The 19,465-nt window shown below is 41.0% G+C and overlaps 1 protein-coding gene across 1 annotated transcript in view; it reads left to right on the top strand.

Moving 5' to 3' along the window:
- The first annotated feature begins 1,441 nt into the window (after window positions 1-1,441).
- The window catches only part of LOC144763920 (uncharacterized), a 106,094-nt gene continuing 88,070 nt past the window's right edge, over window positions 1,442-19,465 (top strand). The window contains exon 1 of the mRNA XM_078649962.1: window positions 1,442-2,541. Coding sequence (XP_078506088.1) covers window positions 1,588-2,541 — 954 coding nt within the window. The 5' untranslated portion in view covers window positions 1,442-1,587. The remainder of the gene's footprint in view (window positions 2,542-19,465) is intronic.

Genomic DNA, 19,465 nt, shown 5'->3' with positions numbered 1-19,465 from the left:
TTCTTAACAGCCCTAGTACGCACTATGAATCAAATAGTCTGTATTACACCACTCGTATGATCTAAATTTATGGGCTGTTTTTCACAAATATCTTTTTTCGTCTGTGTTTGATCCTTAAGCACGTTATGAGACATGAGGTACATTTGTTCCCGTGTCTCCACCAGTTCGCTGTTACCATTTACGAGCACGAGTTCACTATAACCTCACTCGTACTCTATATATGGCAAAGCAGTCACGATGGTAACACCACAAGCAAGTGTGTGTAATTACAGATGACAGTGAACATGGTTCCTAATTATGGTTTATTTTCTCTTTCTATTCATGTTTTGTCTGTCATTTGTTTTTGTTTTTGTTTATGTTTACTAATCAGAATAAACTCGGTTCCACTCCAACACTTTGGAATCTTTGAAACCATACAACTTTTTGGATTTTTAACACTAGTAACCCTTGGTCAGGGTGGGCCTTAGCGCGCTCACACCGCCAGGGTTCAGACACAACTTTATCACTCACATCTGGTCCTGACGAATGCCTGATTAAATTACATCACATAGGCTGAAACATGTTGACCTAAAGCACTACACTTAGGGGTAAATCTGGACTTGTAATTTCGGTCCTTTACCCTCCACTGTTTTTATACTGTCCAATTGGCAAACTAATAAAATACCTTTTTTTGACCTAATTGTGACATTTTAAATTTCTCACTTCACTTTCACGAACCAGCTCCGCAGTAACTCTGGCGTTGCAGCACACTGGGGTGGCATTCGGCCACTCCCGGTGGGGCCCAATGATGAAGCATCTCACCAACTAGTGGTGAGTGAGTGCCTTCTATAGAAACCTACAAGGTTCTTTCTATATTAGCACACTTGCTGACAAACTTACCTGGTTCTGTCCTAAAAGTCACTTTTGTGACGCTCCTTTGTTGTTTATGTATTATTAAGATAGGGGTATAGGAGCGCCTTTTTTCCTTCCCTCACTCTCTTGTTGGTACATGTAAACAGGCAAAGACTAGTAAATGAGCATGTGACCTTGTTAAATACCACATCACCATGACACATTAGTGTTAACTCTGGTATTTTCTATTGTACTCATTGATCACCAGAGTATGAATGAATCAGTGCGTCAGAAGCTGGCCCTCATATTCTGCCTCCCCAGCAGCACGCCTCTGATCACCCCAGCCATATTTATTCCTGAGCAAGAAAGGCTTTACATTGATTATTACATCAGCTCAACCGCGATCCATGCTGGTCAGGAAATGGTAGGCTTTCGCCATACACTATTTCCAAACAGTTTACGCAAAGAGATTCATAGACAGTGGAGAAGAGGAAGGAAGTGAGGAGCTACCTCAAGGTATGAGACTGGCTCAGAGCTGGTGAGACATCAGCAGAGGGCTGCAAAAACCAGCCTCCTCATCTCACACAATTCAGACACTCAGAGAAGGTGCTGCAGCGAGGGTCAGGAGGTGACACTGCGGAATAACTTGGAGAGATGGGATGGGACACTTTTTGGCCTACTAGAGAAGACTGAGAGAGAAGAAACCGCCCAAGAGACATCAGAGAAGGTGCATGTGCAGTTGCCTATGACAGCATAATGAGGACCGAAGCAGCCTGGCTGCTGGTCCTCTTCCCAGGAGTGTACTGGGCTGCACAAGTTGGCATCAAAGAAGTACCGGGAATTGTCGGAGGGGAACTGATTGTACACTGTAAATATCCCAAAAATCTTGGAATGCGCCGATGTTACTGGTGCAAAATTACGTCTCGCAGCCGCAGGTGTCCCTTCATTGTATGGAGTAGAAGGTCAGAGAAGGTGACAGAGGGACGATTTTCCATCAAGAACAATCACAATACTAACACAGTCACACTGACCATGACAGCACTTCGAAAGGAGGACTCAGGGCTGTACTGGTGTGGAACAATGAATTCTGGTCCATATGCAAGGTATAAAATAACACTGACTCTTCCCACTCCTAACCCTAACTTTGACCGGCCTGGGATGATGTCTACCATAGGAATGGATCCTCCTACTTCATCTTCTGTTCCTGTAAGTTCTCCTGCTCCGGGAGTGCTGCTACCCTCCCTGGTGACTGTTGGTGTGTTTGCTTCACTTTTACTCGCTTCAGCACTTGCCTGGCTTGCATTACGGAATAGAAGGAAATTCCTGATGTCAGAGAACGCACCTAAGGATTTAGGCTTTAGTTTGTCTAAAGGGTCTCCAGGGGACATGATGAAAAACCCACTCTGTCTCTCAGCAGAGGCCCCTGAGTATTCAGTGATTGAACATGTCCCCCTTCCTTTGATCCCTGATCACTGCTACGAGGAGATCTTTAGCTTGTATTCAGAAGCCAAGGCTCCCACCAACCGCAGCATGGGACGGGAGCCAACCGCTGCATCCGGAGAAGAACATGGACCATGCATCCCAGCTGGAGATTCAGGGTACTCCTTACTGATGCCACCAATGGAAGGAAGGGGTACTCAGGTGGGCATGGGTACCAGTTTTGCCAATCTGCATCCACAGGACATGGTGGGGAACAGAATCTACGCAACAGTGGGGGTTCCGACTACCCGGGATTAGACTACACTGATTTAACACTTGCCATTTTCAGCATTTATCAACCCCTACAGCACTGCCATCCACTCTAACGTGGGGTAAGAGACAGTCTAAGTGCTAAGAAAAACTGTCAGACAGGCAGCTCCTCTTCACACTCAACAGTAAGGACATGAAGCAGCATTGTTTCATGAAAATGTTGATGATGACAGCCACAACTTCAAACATTACTATGTGCAATAGAGGTGCCAGGATATCCACTGGTTCTGTTTACCAGAATCTATTGTCAAAAATTAACTGCATAGCGCTTCTGACCTGGAAGGAATAATACAAAGTGCCTTATTATGAATACCTCTGTCCTGTTGAAGTATATAAACTCCATTTACATCATGGTGGGACATCACTTAGCGTTTAATAAGTATGCACATATCTGCTTAAGAGCCTCCTCATGAGGTGTATTACTACTCCAGGGAATGCATATAGCATGCACTCATAATAAAATATTTTTAAAAGTAGTGGTCGCTGTTATCAGGTCCCTGGGCGCTGCATTTATCAAATGCTTTAGACTTAAGGCTAATAAAGAGTTTGGTGTTAAAGCAAATTCCTGCAACGGGTAAAGTGCTAATTCCTCTGTTGGAGGATTTTCTTAAAAGTGAAGAATCCATGACTTCCAAAGGCATAGTAAGGCTGAAGATCTGATGGCAAGGCACGGCAGCTAGCATAATACATTAACTCGTAAATGCCAATAACAGCAGCAAAAATAAATAATGTTGCTACACATTATCTAAGACCAGTAAAACAACCACCACATTGAAACAAGTTCTCGTGTTATACTGCTGGTTAATCAGCTAAAGCACGCTTTTATTGTTTTGTTAAAAAGCAATGTTAAAAACTTGCCGTTTGAATTTGATTTATTTTTGCTTATTGTTCGATTATTTCCTATGTAAGAGTTGGAAGGGTTGTGGTTGTTTATTTTGTGTAAGCAAAAACTTATAGTAAAAACTTTTCATTTCTTTCAGCATCTTTCTTCTCAAGCGTGAATTTTAATACCAATTTTTAATTTACATTAAGAAGTTAGTTATGAAGTACGAAGGTTTTGATAATTTTACTGGGTCTTTGCGTGTGACTGTTGGTTCCACATTCCCACTGTTGTGTACGCCCCCGCTAATGGTGTGGGCTCCTTATTGTGGAGCGCTAGTAGGTCAGCTCCAGAGTGTGCATGTTCCTTCTTGTTCGGAACAATAAAAAATAAAAAAAACTCTAGAGTCTTATTTTTGAGCCCATGCAACACTTTTGCACCACCGGTGCGTCACTTTTTATGTCGCACCATCGGTGTACAAAATACGCCATGTTGCACCCTATTTACAAAGTGGCGCTTCCAGGCAGATGCATCACTTTGTAAACCCCTGCGCTACATTATACCTGCGTCAGGTAAAATGTATGCAGGGTGGATGTTCCCCCCATCCAAGCCTCGTAGAGGTGGCAAATTGAAATGTATAAGATTTCAGTGCGCCAACTCTAGGAGGCCATTGCGTCAAATGCTTACGGCTCCCTCATAGCAGGTGTAAGGGTGACGCAGTGCTATATTTATAGCCCTCCCACCTGCACTGCTGGAGTTGTGCCACGATTCTGACACACTCCAGCAATATGTCAGGTTTATGGCGACAGATATGTCACTAATACTGACGTATCTGTCATCCCTTGCGACATGAAGCGTCATACAGTAAATATGAAGCATCCATTATGTCGCAAGGAGGGCAGACTGAGAAGTGGCACATCGCTGTTTTCACGCAGCAATACATCACTTTTCATAAATGAGGCCCCCATTTCTTATGCTTAATTAACAACTGCATTTTCTCTGATGAATCGTGTAAGAACATCTTCTAAGTTATCTAACAAGAGAGGTATTCCTAGTTTTGTGCCTTAAGCTGTGCCTCCAAGACACAACTTTCTCCAATTTAAAATTACTACTTTTCAACCCTTTCTAAAAATGCTTGAGGAATGTATCACTTTTCCCAAAATTCTCCAGAACTGAAGTTAGACTTGTAAATAAACTTCCTGGAATATTTAGGGGAAATTTGCTCTATCCCCAAATATACTAGGACTGGAGTTAGAATAGTAAATATAACCTTCCAGTGTCTGCCATGCCCACTGCTGCCCTAAGAGCGCAGATCAGGGCAAGAAACAGGAACAAGCTGTGAGAGCTGAGAAGCCGTGCCTGTGTGGATGGGACGGAACCTCCCTCTCCACCTTGGGTATGTTTGGGATTGCTGTACCGATGAGAGCGTAGCAAGTGTTTCCTCCCTGCCTGCTGCTTCCCTAGTCAGGAAGCTCTGCGCATGTGCAGAAAAATTACACTTTACCTCTGAGCACAGTTAAGAATTGAGGTGGCAGCAATGTTGGCTCCTATGGAGGCAGGGCCATAGCCAAGGGTGGCATCTAAGGGCCAGGGCCGCCTATATTAATCTTTGGCTCACCAAAGGTGCGGGCGGTGGGAGTCCTGCAGCACCCCCAAAATAGCCATGCTGGAGTTAATAAAGTAGTGAGCAATTGAAATATCTTTGAATCTTGCCTTTTATCTTATCATATTTGCTATGCCTTCAAAGACAGAGGTCAAATGTCAGCCTTTGTCTTCTGCCAGATTGCTGCTTATGTGTTTTTAATATGGAGATCTTGTTTATTTTTCTTTCTCTGACTGCGACGTGAGAGAACTTTGTAAAGTTAGATATGTGACAATTTTACTGTGGTACAGAGAGCAGGAAAAGAAAGACTGAAGGACCTCAGTTTTTTCTAAAACACAACAAAATGTAAACACCTGTAAATGAACTGCACACATATTTCAAAATAAATGAGGAGTTATTAAAGCACAAATGAAACACATTTTGTTTCGCAATTCTGAATTGTGATGGATAAAAAGAATTTTACATGCCCAATACGCATCTTGGTAATGCACAAACAATAAATATTGTATTATATTGCAGCATTTGTATATATGTGGGGTAATGCAGTGCTTGCCTACATGGGCAGCAAGCTACACCATATAGGCTTTGTGGTTGGAAGGGTGTTGCCTTTGTTTTGTGATCCTGTGTGGGAAGTGCTTCCATGTAGTTCATGATGACCACTGAGGTGCGATTATCATGTTATATGACACAGCAAATAGCAGTGTTGTGGATGAAAAGGTGTGAGAGACAGAGACGTACAAGAGGTAATGGCTTTTAAGAATGCTGGCAGCTTTGAACAGTTCTTCAGGTCCGGTTATGGTCTGTTTATCATTGCAGCCTGCCTCGCTGGTTCCTGCACTGGGTTGTCCAATAAGAAATCCTGTGTGTAGTTGTGGGCCTGAGCTGGCAAGGTAGGGAGAGAGAAGTGGAGAGTTGTGCTGGGATGGGTGGTGTTACCATTACCCCATATCTGAGTTTCATTGTGGGATTTAAAGAAGTCGACATGTTACAGATACTTGGTACCTGCAGTGGTGCACTAGATTAAAGTACCTGATTGAGCAGCAGTGTGCTACAGATCTCTTCTGTTATCCCATGCCTGTTAATTTGGTGATGGCCGGTTATTGGCTGCACAGCACTGTTGATGGACAACCCTCATCGCAAATATGTCTATGTGAATGTAAGAGGTGTAAGTTACAGTTGGCTGCCAAGCATTGAGTGTGATGGTATTAGCACGGGCCAAAATTGTTATATATATGAAATTACATTACTATGTATTACCACAGCAAACAATGTTCAACCCTCCTTAACCTACCTGCCTATCAAATGTAGTTTGCTATTTGGGTTGTTTCCAAACTATGGATTGTAAACTGAAGATTGATCTTAAGGGTACGACTGGTTCTGTTCTGTTGCAGGGATGTAGGGTAGTATAGATGTTTTGGAATAGCCATGTTTTTCTGTGATGTGTATAAATGGCTATTGGAGGTGATTCACAACGAGTGTGGAACGTGCTCTCACCTCCAGCAAAGAAGATACTTTACTCTTAGATGTTACATCATGAGTTTATTACTCACATGCTAAATTAACTCCAAAGCATTCGGCATATGTTATGCCTTGCCCACCCGTGAGCAAGGCATGTCACATGCGGAAGCGCTTTGGGTTACTTCAGCATTTCAGTAATAAACTTGTGATGTAACAAATCTGAGTGAAGCATCTACTTTGCTGGAGGCTAGTGAGCATTCTGCTCCCGTTTTGGCTATCAGAGATGGTTCATGATACATGAGGACTCCTCAACCATGAAACGCTCTGGTGCTAATCCTGGGTCCCGGCCTACTAAGGACTTTTGTGATTTGGAATATATATAAACATATATATGTGTGTCTGTATATGTGTATATGCATATATATGTGTTTATATATATATTCACTGAAAAAACCATAGGTTTCAGGCCTAATATAGTTAGGATTCAGCATTTAAAAAAACCTTTGAAATTCACTGAAAAAATCATAGGTTTCAGGCCTTATATAGTAAGGAATTAGCATTTAAAAAAAACTTTGAAATTCACTGAAAAAACCATAGGTTTCAGGAGTTATATAGTTAGGAATTAGTTTTTGAAAAACCTTTGAAATTCACTCAAAAAACTATAAGTTTTAGTGGTGTTATAGTTAGCTGGACATTTTACTCATACAAAACCAATGAAATTGCTCCTATATAGTTAGTTGTATTAACTATATTTCGCGCACCCGCAATCCGCTGCTGATGATAAAACATATTAGATCATTCATGACATGGTCAGTGACATCACTGATGACATCTCAAATGACATCACTGATGACATCACTGATGACATCATCCAGTTAATGTGGTTTGCTTCGTTATTTAAATATGCGTTATATATATAGCAATTTACATTGAAGAATGAGTGGATATATATAAATAAATATTTGGATGGAGGATTTAGTAGCAGTGTAATTGACTGTTTACTTGACCAATTTATAATGTCTCACTAAATATAGTGGATAGTGACTAAACTGTGTGAATATCTGTATCACTTTGTCAGTTGTTGTGTAAACTGATTCTACAGTTGGTTACTAGCTATGTGAAAGTCTATATTAGTTATTGATTAGTTAACTGAGTATTTGTATGGGAGTGTGAAAGTGTGTGTGGTTCGGTGGGGGGTGTGTGACTGTCCATAGATGTGTGAATAGTTGATTCAGTAGATATATGAAGATTAGATGCGTGTATACATCTATGAATCACTGAGTGGATTTTTAGATACTTGTATTGCTGTGACAATGGATTTAAATATGATACTCTGTATTTACAAGCAGTGATGACAAATTGTAATAGTGTATGAAAAGGTGTATGTGATTGTCACGTGGATGATGTCATCAGTGATGTCATCAGTGATGTCATTTGAGATGTCATCAGTGATGTCACTGACCATGTCATGAATGATCTAATATGTGACATCATCAGCAGTGGATTGCGGGTGCGCGAAATATAGTTAGTACAACTAACTATATAGGAGCAATTTCATTGGTTTTGTATGAGTAAAATGTCCAGCTAACTATAAAACCACTAAAACTTATAGTTTTTTGAGTGAATTTCAAAGGTTTTTTAAAAACTAATTCCTAACTAAATAACTCATGAAACCTATGTTTTTTTCTGTGAATTTCAAAGTTTTTTTTAAATGCTAATTCCTAACTATATAAGGCCTGAAACCTATGGTTTTTTCAGTGAATTTCAAAGGTTTTTTAAATGCTGATTCCTAACTATATAAGGCCTGAAACCTATGGTTTTTTCAGTGAATTTCAAAGGTTTTTTAAATGCTAATTCCTAACTATATAAGGCCTGAAACCTAAGTTTTTTTCAGTGAATTTCAAAGGTTTTTTAAATGCTAATTCCTAACTATATAAGGCCTGAAACCTATGGTTTTTTCAGTGTTTTAAAAAAAAAATTGATTGGTTAACTGGCTTATTAAGTGTATCTTAGTGAATACATATATTAGCGAGTAATGTTTAAATATTTAAATATATGCATGAGTGATGTAATATGTGACGTCATCAGCAGTGCATTGCAGACGTGCAAGTTATAGTGAGTCCAACTAACTATAACATGGGAATTTCAATGGTTTTATGCGAGTAAAATTTCCAGCTAACTATAACTGGTGTGTAACCTATGGTTTATTCAGTGAATATATATATATATATAAAATTTCTATGGCAAAATGAAACCCCTCATTTTGTTCCTTTTCAAATTAAATGTATTAAGTGTTACCACTTTATTCCAATCAAGATGACTTCAGGTGTGCCATACTTTTGTAATAAGTAAGACTGTTAGCGTTCTAGTTGTTCTTTAGAACACTCTGGGACATTCTGTCATTGGGCTATAGTTGGGCTACATCTGGCTGATTTTTGGGCTACATTTGGGCTCTTTTGTCTCTGGTGGCCATCTTGGGATACTGCATATCAGAATTTTTTTAATGAAATATAAGAGGATTTGAGAAGTCACTCAAAATGTGCCCTAATTTTTCTTTCTTCAGCACTAATCATAATTTCTATGGCAAAATGAACCCCCTCATTTTGTTCCTTTGCAAATTAAATGTTTTAAGTGTTAACACTTTATTCCAAACAAGATGACTTCAGGTGTGCCATACTTTTGTCATAAGTAAGACTGTTAGCGCTCTAGTTGTTCTTTAGAACACTCTGGGACATTCTGTCATTGGGCTATAGTTGGGCTACATCTGGCTGATATTTGGGCTACATTTGTTTTTTTTTGTCTCTGGTGGCCATCTTTGGGCTACATTGGGCTACATTGGGCTACATTTGGGCTCTAACATATATATAGCCCAATGTAGCCCAATATATATATTTTCAAAGTTAATTTTCGTAAAAACCACTGGAGCACATATCTTGAGACATAGCAAAGGCACATCGGGCTACCAGTCCCTACAATTTTGCCAAGTTTGGTGGAAAACCATTCAGCCGTTCGGGCTAAAAGTGAGTCCAACCACCCTATGGAAATTAACATGGTGAAAACACGTTTTGGGACCCCCCTTTAATCTCGGCCCCCGCTTGACGAATCCCCCCCAAACTTTCAGGGAAGGAGCGGAGCGCCGCAAGGCAAAGTTAAGAAAAATTTCAGGAAGATTCCTCAACCAGCGCCAAAGTTATTCCCAATAGAATGTTACGATTTCCCTATGGAAAACAATCCTAACTATATATACCTACTGGCTATCGCCAGTAGGTAATATATATATATATATATATATATATATATATATATATATACACAAACACACACATATATATATATATTCACTCAAAAAACTATAAGTTTTAGTGGTGTTATAGTTAGCCGGACATGTTACTCATACAAAACCATTGAAATTGCTCCTATATAGTTAGTTGTACTAACTATATTTCGCGCACCCGCAATCCACTGCTGATGATGTCACATATTAGATCATTCATGACATGGTCAGTGACATCACTGATGACATCTCAAATGACATCACTGATGACATCACTGATGACATCATCCAGTGAATGTGGTTTGCTTCGTTATTTAAATATGCATTATATATATAGCAATTTGCATTGAAGAATAAGTGGGTATATATAAATAAATATTTGGATGGAGGATTTAGTAGCAGTGTAATTGACTGTTTACTTGCCCAATTTATAATGTCTCACTAAATATAGTGGATAGTGACTAAACTGTGTGAATATCTGTATCACTTTGTCAGTTGTTGTGTAAACTGATTCTACTGTTTACTAGCTATGTGAAAGTCTATATTAGTTATTGATTATTTAACTGAGTATTTGTATGGGAGTGTGAAAGTGTGTGTGGTTCGGTGGGGGGTGTGTGACTGTCCAAAGATGTGTGAATTGTTGATTCAGTAGATATATGAAGTTAAAACTACATGTTCTAACAGTTGTTTGGGTGAGTGAATCTCTTTATGGGTGTGGTGATGAGCAAATATATTTCTCAATGATACATGTCCAACAAACTAGAAAAATAAAAGGCAGTGTATGTGTCAGTTGTTGTATATAAATAAGTATACATAAGACACAATGATTGTGTGAGTGACTGTATGGATAACTGTATACTTGTAATAATTATTTTATAATTCACTAAGTATGACTTACTATCTAAATGAATAGAAGAAGTGGTGTTTGTATAAGTGTTTTGCTAAGTAAATATGTAAGTATGATCAATTGTTTGCATAAGTGAGTAGGATGACTTCATATGTGAATAGGATGCGTGCTGTTGTTTAATGTCGATATAGATGTATAAGTATTTTTGATAGTGTTCTATTGTTCATTGACAGCATGTATGAGTGAATCCATAGGTAAGTGATTAGATGTGTGTATACATCTATGAATCACTGAGTGGATTTTTAGATACTTGTATTGCTGGGACAATGGATTTAAATATGATACTCTGTATTTTACAAAGAGTGATGAAAAATTGTAATAGTGTATGAAAAGGTGTATGTGATTGTCACGTGGATGATGTCATCGGTGATGTCATCAGTGATGTCATTTGAGATGTCATCAGTGATGTCACTGACCATGTCATGAATGATCTAATATGTGACATCATCAGCAGTGGATTGAGGGTGCGCGAAATATAGTTAGTACAAATAACTATATAGGAGCAATTTCAATGGTTTTGTATGAATTAAAATGTCCAGCTAACTATAACACCACTAAAACTTATAGTTTTTTGAGTGAATTTCAAAGGTTTTTTAAAAGCTAATTCCTAACTATATAACTCCTGAAACCTATGGTTTTTTCAGTAAATTTCAAAGGTTTTTTTAAATGCTAATTCCTAACTATATAAGGCCTGAAACCTATGGTTTTTTCACTGAATTTCAAAGGTTTTTTAAATGCTAATTTCTAACTATATAAGGCCTGAAACCTATGGTTTTTTCAGTGAATTCGCAAGGTTTTTTAAATGCTAATTCCTAACTATATAAGGCCTGAAACCTATGGTTTTTTCAGTGAATTGCAAAGGTTTTTTAAATGCTAATGCCTAACTATATAAGGCCTGAAACCTATTACTTTTTCAGTGAATTTCAAAGGTTTTTTAAATGCTAATTCTATTAGCGGATAACGTTTAAATATATTAATATCCTAGTGGGACCACCTGAGCAGCCCTAAGGGGTCATGGTGTTTCTACCCTGCCCCCTTTTCTGCTTTCTTGTGCCTAATTCCTAACTATATAAGACTGAAACCTATGTTTTTTTCAGTGAATTTAGGTGTGCCATACTTTTGTCATAAGTAAGACTGTTAGCGCTCTAGTTGTTCTTTAGAACACTCTGGGACATTCTGTCATTGGGCTATAGTTGGGCTACATCTGGCTGATATTTGGGCTACATTTGTTTTTTTTTGTCTCTGGTGGCCATCTTTGGGCTACATTGGGCTACATGGGGCTACATTGGGCTACATTTGGGCTCTAGCATATATATAGCCCAATGTAGCCCAATATATATTTTTTCAAAGTTAATTTTCGTAAAAACCACTGGAGCATATATCTTGAGACATAGCAAAGGCACATCGGGCTACCAGTCCCTACAATTTTGCCAAGTTTGGTGGAAACCATTCAGCCGTTCGGGCTAAAAGTGAGTCCAACCGTCCTATGGAAATTAACATGGGGAAAACACGTTTTGGGACCCCCCCTTTTATCTCGGCCCCCGCTTGACGGATCCCCCCCAAACTTCAGGGAAGGACCGGAGCGCCGCAGGCAAAGTTAAGGAAAATTTCAGGAAGATTCCTCAACCGGCGCCAAAGTTATTCCCAATAGAATGTTGCGATTTCCCTATGGAAAACAATCCTAACTATATATACCTACTGGCTATCGCCAGTAGGTAATATATATATATTGTCCGTTCGTTTCCACTCAGCAACACGCCCATCATCTGGAACTGCGGCAGGAAGAAGAAACAGAAGACCCAGAGTGCAGGTGAGTATTTTTATTTTAGGCACACCTCGCCAGCATAACGTTTCGGCCTACACAGAGGCCTTGGTCACATGACGCACTGAGGGAAGTGAACTAAATTTAAAGTGCTAGGGCTAAAATGACAGTGCAACTGATTGGCTAATACATTGGGAGGGAGATGTCTTATAACGAACAACATAGAAGACATCTTGTATAAAGTGCTGAAGAGGGAGTAATCCCACAGTATTATTAACATTCACTGTATAAATACATTAAAATACTGACGCTTACCAAACCTTTATCGTATAAAGTCTAATACCACAATAAATTGCAATTGATAGACTATACATTTTTTCAAACGACAAAAATATATACATGTGCATATGTTATATTAAATTTAATTAGGTTTGGCAGAGCAGACCTCAAAATACTGTGTTTGAATACACAGTTACCCCTAATGTCTGATACCGCACTTTAGGCCCATAGCACTAGACATGCTGATGTTATACAAATGTAATACTACCTATGCATATCTCGTATATTGGGTTTATACATAACTTGTTTTATAAACTCCATAGCCAAACCTATGCACCAGTGTGATGAACAAAACTAAAACATGTTTTTTATATAAACTTGCGTGAGCGAACAAAACCAAATGTGGTAAAAATCTAGAATTCAGGTTATGTATAACCGGCACTACGTGATACATGTTCCGAAGAAAAATGGACCAGGTGTATTCATTGCATGTGTACCAAACTCTACATCCTAGCTGTTAATACTTATATAGTTGTAATAGTGGAAGGGTACACCGATACTAGTGGTAAGCAAATGATATGGGCAACCAATAACATAACAGTGGAGGCTGGTTATTGATTGACATACAGAGTTGGCTAGAGACACGTATAGAAATCCTCTGTAGAATTGAGGCCATAAGGGGTCTTACTGTCCATTTCTAAGATGTATCTGGTCTCCAACGCTCTTAAAATGCCTTCTCTGTTGCCATCTCTCCTCATAGGAGCTACCGTATCCATGGCATAATACCTAAGGAGTCCACTGTTGTTGTTGTGGAATTCCTTGAAGTATCTCGCAACAGGGTACGTGGCATCGTTAGTGTTGATAGCCCTAATGTGCTGAAGTATCCTCTTGTGGACCTGCAATTTGGTACTAGCAACATATTGCAGGCCACACGGACACTCCAGCACATATACCACGTATTCACTCTTGCACGTAAGTTGTTTTTTGATTTTACGGGGCACTGTGGAAAATGCAGTTTGGAACTCGGTTTTATTGAGTCCATGTGAGCAAGCCTTGCAGCTCGAGCATTTTCTAAAACCTTTACTTGCGGCCATCCAATTTTTAGGAGGAATCACCTCAGGACTGGATTTAACCAAGGCATCCTGCAAAGAGTACGCCTTCCTGAAAGTGATAGCTGGCTTACTTGGCATATATTTGCCAATTACCGGATCTAACCTGATTAAGTTCCAGTATTTATTGACTATTTTCCATAGTGCACCGTGTTGCCTATTGTAGGTCCAAATGAGTCTTGTTGGTTGGGATGGCTTTGAATCTGTGAGTCTCTGGACTTTTTTATGGGTCAATGCATCATTGCGGGACAGGGCATTCGCTTTGTTAATAGCTATATCAATTAGATTTTCTTTATACCCCCTAGCCAGAAACCTTTGCTTACTGGCTGCCTGCGCTGTTATGCAATGGTTGTCTGTGCTGCAAATGCGCCTAATTCTAAGCATCTACCCGTAGGGGATGCTTCTAATTAGGTGCGGGGGATGGTGACTATCAGCATGCAGCACAGTATTGCCCGCAGTGGGCTTTCTGTAAAGTCTAGTGTCCAACCTGTCCTGGCTGACCTCTATTGTGATGTCCAGAAAATGTGCTTGTGTCTGACTGAGATGTGATGTAAAAGCCAAATTATATACATTGCTGTTCAGGGTTTCAATGAAATTATTTGCCTCCCAATTGTCCCTCGCCAAATCATAAGGACATCATCGATGTACCTATACCATCGTACGATATGGCGGGAGCAGATTTCGTGGTAATCACCATGGAGGACCTGCCTCTCCCAGTAGCCCATATGCAAACAGGCATAACTGGGAGAGAAGCAGGCCCCCATGGCAACACCCCTAACCTGCTGATAGTACTGATTGAGGAATATAAAATAGTTATGGTTTAAACAGAAACTGGTCATAGTGAGTAACATTTTGTTATGTTCAGCAAGCTCTATCGGGCACTGGCCCAGGTAAAATTGGATGGCTCTCATTCCGTCTGTGTGTACAATACTGGTGTAAAGTGATGTTACATCAAGTGTAATAAACCAGAAATCTTTCTCCCATTGTACATCTTTAATTTTTCTTAGCAGGTCACTTAAGTCCTGGATGTAAGATGGGAGTGCCACAACACATTCCTGAAGGAAAGAATCAATATATGTTGTGGCATTCTCAAGTAGTCCCCCACAGGCCGAAATTATAGGTCTTCCTGGCGGTTTAGGAGAATTTTTATACACTTTGGGGATTAAGTACAACACAGAGGTGATTGGATGGTCGTTTTTTAGAAATTTCAGCTCATCCATGCTGATGAGCCCTCCCGACCGCCAGCCCATCAACATGGAGTGGAAATCAAATTGCGCTTTTCTCAATGCACCCACATCACAGTGTTTGTAACAACTTGAGTCATTCAGTTGCAAGTACGCCTTCTCCATGTAGAGGTTCCTGGGCCAGAGCACCACATTGCCGCCCTTGTCAGATTGCCTGACTATCATGTTACCATCCTTTTGTATTTTTTTGACCAGTTCCTGGTATTCATTGTTACACCTTTGATTATGTTGTTTAGATTTCAATGTTTTTACATGCAATGTCTTGACTTGTTTAATAATTGCATCATGAAATATGTCGATGTTGTCATAGGGTGTTACCGGAGTGAACGAGGAACGTGGTTTAAAGTTTGTTAACCTGCCAATATGGGCAGTTGTATCCCCCTGTATGTCCTGTGAGGGAGATAATTCCACTTTCAATGCTTCCAAGTCCTGCATAAGCGGGATATCATTCACAACCAACCCCGTAGTAGTTGACGTAACCGTTGATTTCTTGGCTGTGTTACGTAATTTACTAGCAGCGAAGTGTTTTTGCAACTTAAGCTTGCGCGTAAATTTAAAGAGATCTAATCTTGTGTCCGTGTAATTAAAGTTGCTCGGGGGGCTAAACAACAAACCCATCGACAGAATACAAATCTCTGCGTCAGTAAGAACAATAGGAGTTAAATTGATCACAGATAAGCCATTGTCTAATGTATGAAATGTGTTGCTTACTTCTTTTTGTTGGTGTTCCACCGCTTGTAGTTTCTTTTCTTGGGCTTTACGCTTTGTGTTACATTTCCTGCGTTCTCGGCGCTTGATGTTTGAGCTTTACTGGAGCTAGATTTCTGGGACGCAATGTATCGCGTCTGTCCTGGCGTATGCATTCCAACTCTTGTTCCAGGGTGAACCGGGTAAACCCCATCCGCGCCGCCCATGTAGCCGCATCTGATTCAGACCCACTGGCCATATTTGAACTGAGGTCTGTGTTGGTAGAGTCGTCTGGGGACTTGGAGCGTGTTGGAGCAGTTGCTGGGGTGATGGTTTGCACCATACGAGAGCTAGAGACTTTTGTTGCTTTGATAGCCTCAAACTTACGAGCAAATGTGAAAATGCGACCCTCATTGTAATCGGCCTTATCGCGCTGGAATTTAAATGCTTTGCGTTTTCTGATAACGTCCTCCTCTTTTTGGACTTTTAGCTGCATTGTCTCTCTGTGTTTTTTACATTCCAGGGAAATATCCGCATTATCCACGCACAAGCTCGCAATTTCAGCCTCAATCTCGTCAATCTGCTCTTGAATTTTCGCCCTGTCACTCTCTGCATATCGCACCAGCATTACAACCCTGCGCCGGGATGAATCCAAACTCCATTCGGCCCAGTCCTTGAGCATTGCAGGGTCTATATATTCATAACTCGGGGCCAGCATAACTCTCAACCCCCGAGGGATCCGATACACCTCAAGATATCTGCTCAGGGAACGATGTTCCCACCATTTGGACTGTTCCCGTTTGAGGAGTTTTTCCAAGATTTTAAACTTGTCGTGGATACCGGAACCTCCCATTACACCTGGTTCCACGGAAGTGCTCACAGTCGACCCCCCAGCCGGGGAGTCGTCAAAAGCTTCGAGAGCCGCCACCTCTCTCCCTTTGCGTGCGTCTGCCGACATGGTGTTTGCCAAATTAACGATGTAAATATATAACTCACTACAATACGTGGATGCAGCCACAGTAGCTGTCAGACCTGCGTATTAGCACAACTTCCCCACCGGAGCAATCCTTAATTCACCGCTTCACAGCGGGTACTCGGCACGGTGTTAGGACAGCCGTCCCACCACACCAGACCCGGTCTCAAAAGCAGCAAATTTGGTCGGCGTCCAGGGGCTAGAGCAGTAACTCCCCAACGGGAGAAATAAACGACTTCCGGTTGATCGGAGGTCATGGCTTCCTGCTGCTCAGCTACTCGTTGGGGAAGGGGTCTTCAAACACCGGGGAAACACTTAACCGGTTAAGTAATTGTCCGTTCGTTTCCACTCAGCAACATGCCCATCATCTGGAACTGCGGCAGGAAGAAGAAACAGAAGACCCAGAGTGCAGGTGAGTATTTTTATTTTAGGCACACCTCGCCAGCATAACGTTTCGGCCTACACAGAGGCCTTGGTCACATGACGCACTGAGGGAAGTGAACTAAATTTAAAGTGCTAGTGCTAAAATGACAGTGCAACTGATTGGCTAATACATTGGGAGGGAGATGTCTTATAACGAACAACATAGAAGACATCTTGTATAAAGTGCTGAAGAGGGAGTAATCCCACAGTATTATTAACATTCACTGTATAAATACATTAAAATACTGACGCTTACCAAACCTTTATCGTATAAAGTCTAATACCACAATAAATTGCAATTGATAGACTATAAATTTTTTCAAACGACAAAAATATATACATGTGCATATGTTATATTAAATTTAATTAGGTTTGACAGAGCAGACCTCAAAATACTGTGTTTGAATACACAGTTACCCCTAATGTCTGATACCGCACTTTAGGCCCATAGCACTAGACATGCTGATGTTATACAAATGTAATACCACCTATGCATATCTCGTATATTGGGTTTATATATATATATATATATATATATATATATATACCCGCAGGCAGGACCGCACTCTCCAGCAATCGACCGGCGGGTAAGGGTAACAGCTGCAATTCCATGTGTTTACCGTCCTTGTGTCAATGATCACAGCCTGACACGTTTCTGGGCCTCTCGCCCTCATCAGAGGCTTGACATTCGGTTCGTGCTTATGGACACGCCCACTTTTATTCACAATTAACAGCCCTCAGATGGGCTACTCGAATGAGTGCAACGCAATGACTTGTGGGGCTGGTAGTCAATTTTCCAGATGGTTGCACAATGATAATAACTACTGTCACTATTGAGCCTTCAATGGGCCTGGAATTACATATTAGCCATTGATCCATGCGTTGCTGGCCCACTTGCAGGACTCCGAAAATTCGAAGTTCAGTGGCCCCCAGTCCTCACGGGGTGGTGCAAGTTCTCGTGGCCGGGCAGCCGCGTACAACATAAACATAAAAGCTCCAAGTTTGCCCACAGGCAGGACCACACTCTTCAGCAATTGACCGACAGATAAGGTTAACAGTGCAATTCCATGTGTTTACAGTCCTTGTGTCAATGATCACAGCCTGGCGCGTTTCTGGGCTTTGTGCCCACATCGGAGGCTTGATATACGGTTCGTGCGTATGGACACATCCACTTTTATTCACAGTTAACAGCCCTCAGATGGGATACTCAAATGAGTGCAACACAATGACTTGTGGGGCTGGTAGTCCATTTTACAGATGGTTGCACGATGATCGTTACAACATGGCTTTGAGAACAAAAGCCATTGTCTCAATGTAACGCCACAGTGATGGTTATTGGCATGTCACCATGCTGTCACACCAATACAGAGGGGCCATATCAGTCATGGGTAGCACTGAGTTCAGTGCAGGTAGAAGAGGCAGCGTAGCTACCTACATTGGTGACAGTTGTTCAAATGTCTGGTCTGTGTGGAGAGTTGTTTTGGAAGTTGCACAGGAAGCATTCTAAGGCAACAATGTATGAGCACATATTTACATGTGATCACTTGTAAGAGACACGTCACACTGTTCCCATGTTCATTGATCTCTAACATTACCAGCTTCACAACAAACAAAGATTTTGAGGCACATAAGTGTTAATCTATTGAGGCCTTGTGCTTGCCTTTGCCTCTCTTTTCAGTGATGTTGGGGTGCCTTGATCAATGTGCCCAACTGCGCCCTGTTTATGGCATGACTCATCTAAGCAATTGCGTCACTTTGTAAAGTTCTGTGCTACATTATACCTGCATCTCAAATTAAGTATCTAGAGTGGGCATTACACCATCTTCTTAGGACTGGCGCTGTGTAAAATAAGAGGGGGCATAGTACAAGCCCCTTGTGCTACCGGTGCATCACCTTTGTTACGCACCGATGGTGCAATTTGGTGCTCTGTATTTACAAGGACACTTAAAGCCAACCTGTGTGGCTTTTCGTGTCCTTGTAAATGCGTTCCCTTTTCATGCAGCACTTTGCATGAAAGGGGTGTGCCATGGGTGTTGCAGTGGGTGTTTCCACGCAACACCCATAGATTCAGCCGCATTTCCAGATTTAAAAGGTTTTGTAAACCTGGGAATGCATCAGAATCCTATGCCTCCCTAGGTGAGGTGTAAGGAGGCGCAATGAGGAGAAACACTTTTACTTCAGCTCTTTTTTTCTCTTTCTATGCGTGCTGCATTCTGCAGTACACATAGAAAGAGAAAAACGCCTCTTGTGATTGCTTTTGTGCACGAAAGTGTCCCTTCCTGGACAAAAACAATCATCCCTGGCACATGGCAACCAATTGTGCCCCAGTGCAGGGGTGAGCATAGG

The sequence above is a fragment of the Lissotriton helveticus genome, chromosome 1_1, assembly GCF_964261635.1.
Source record: "Lissotriton helveticus chromosome 1_1, aLisHel1.1, whole genome shotgun sequence".
NCBI classification, from domain to species: Eukaryota; Metazoa; Chordata; class Amphibia; order Caudata; family Salamandridae; genus Lissotriton; species Lissotriton helveticus.
The sequence above is the reverse complement of the archived record's forward strand: the minus strand, read 5'-3'. Positions and strand labels throughout refer to the sequence as shown.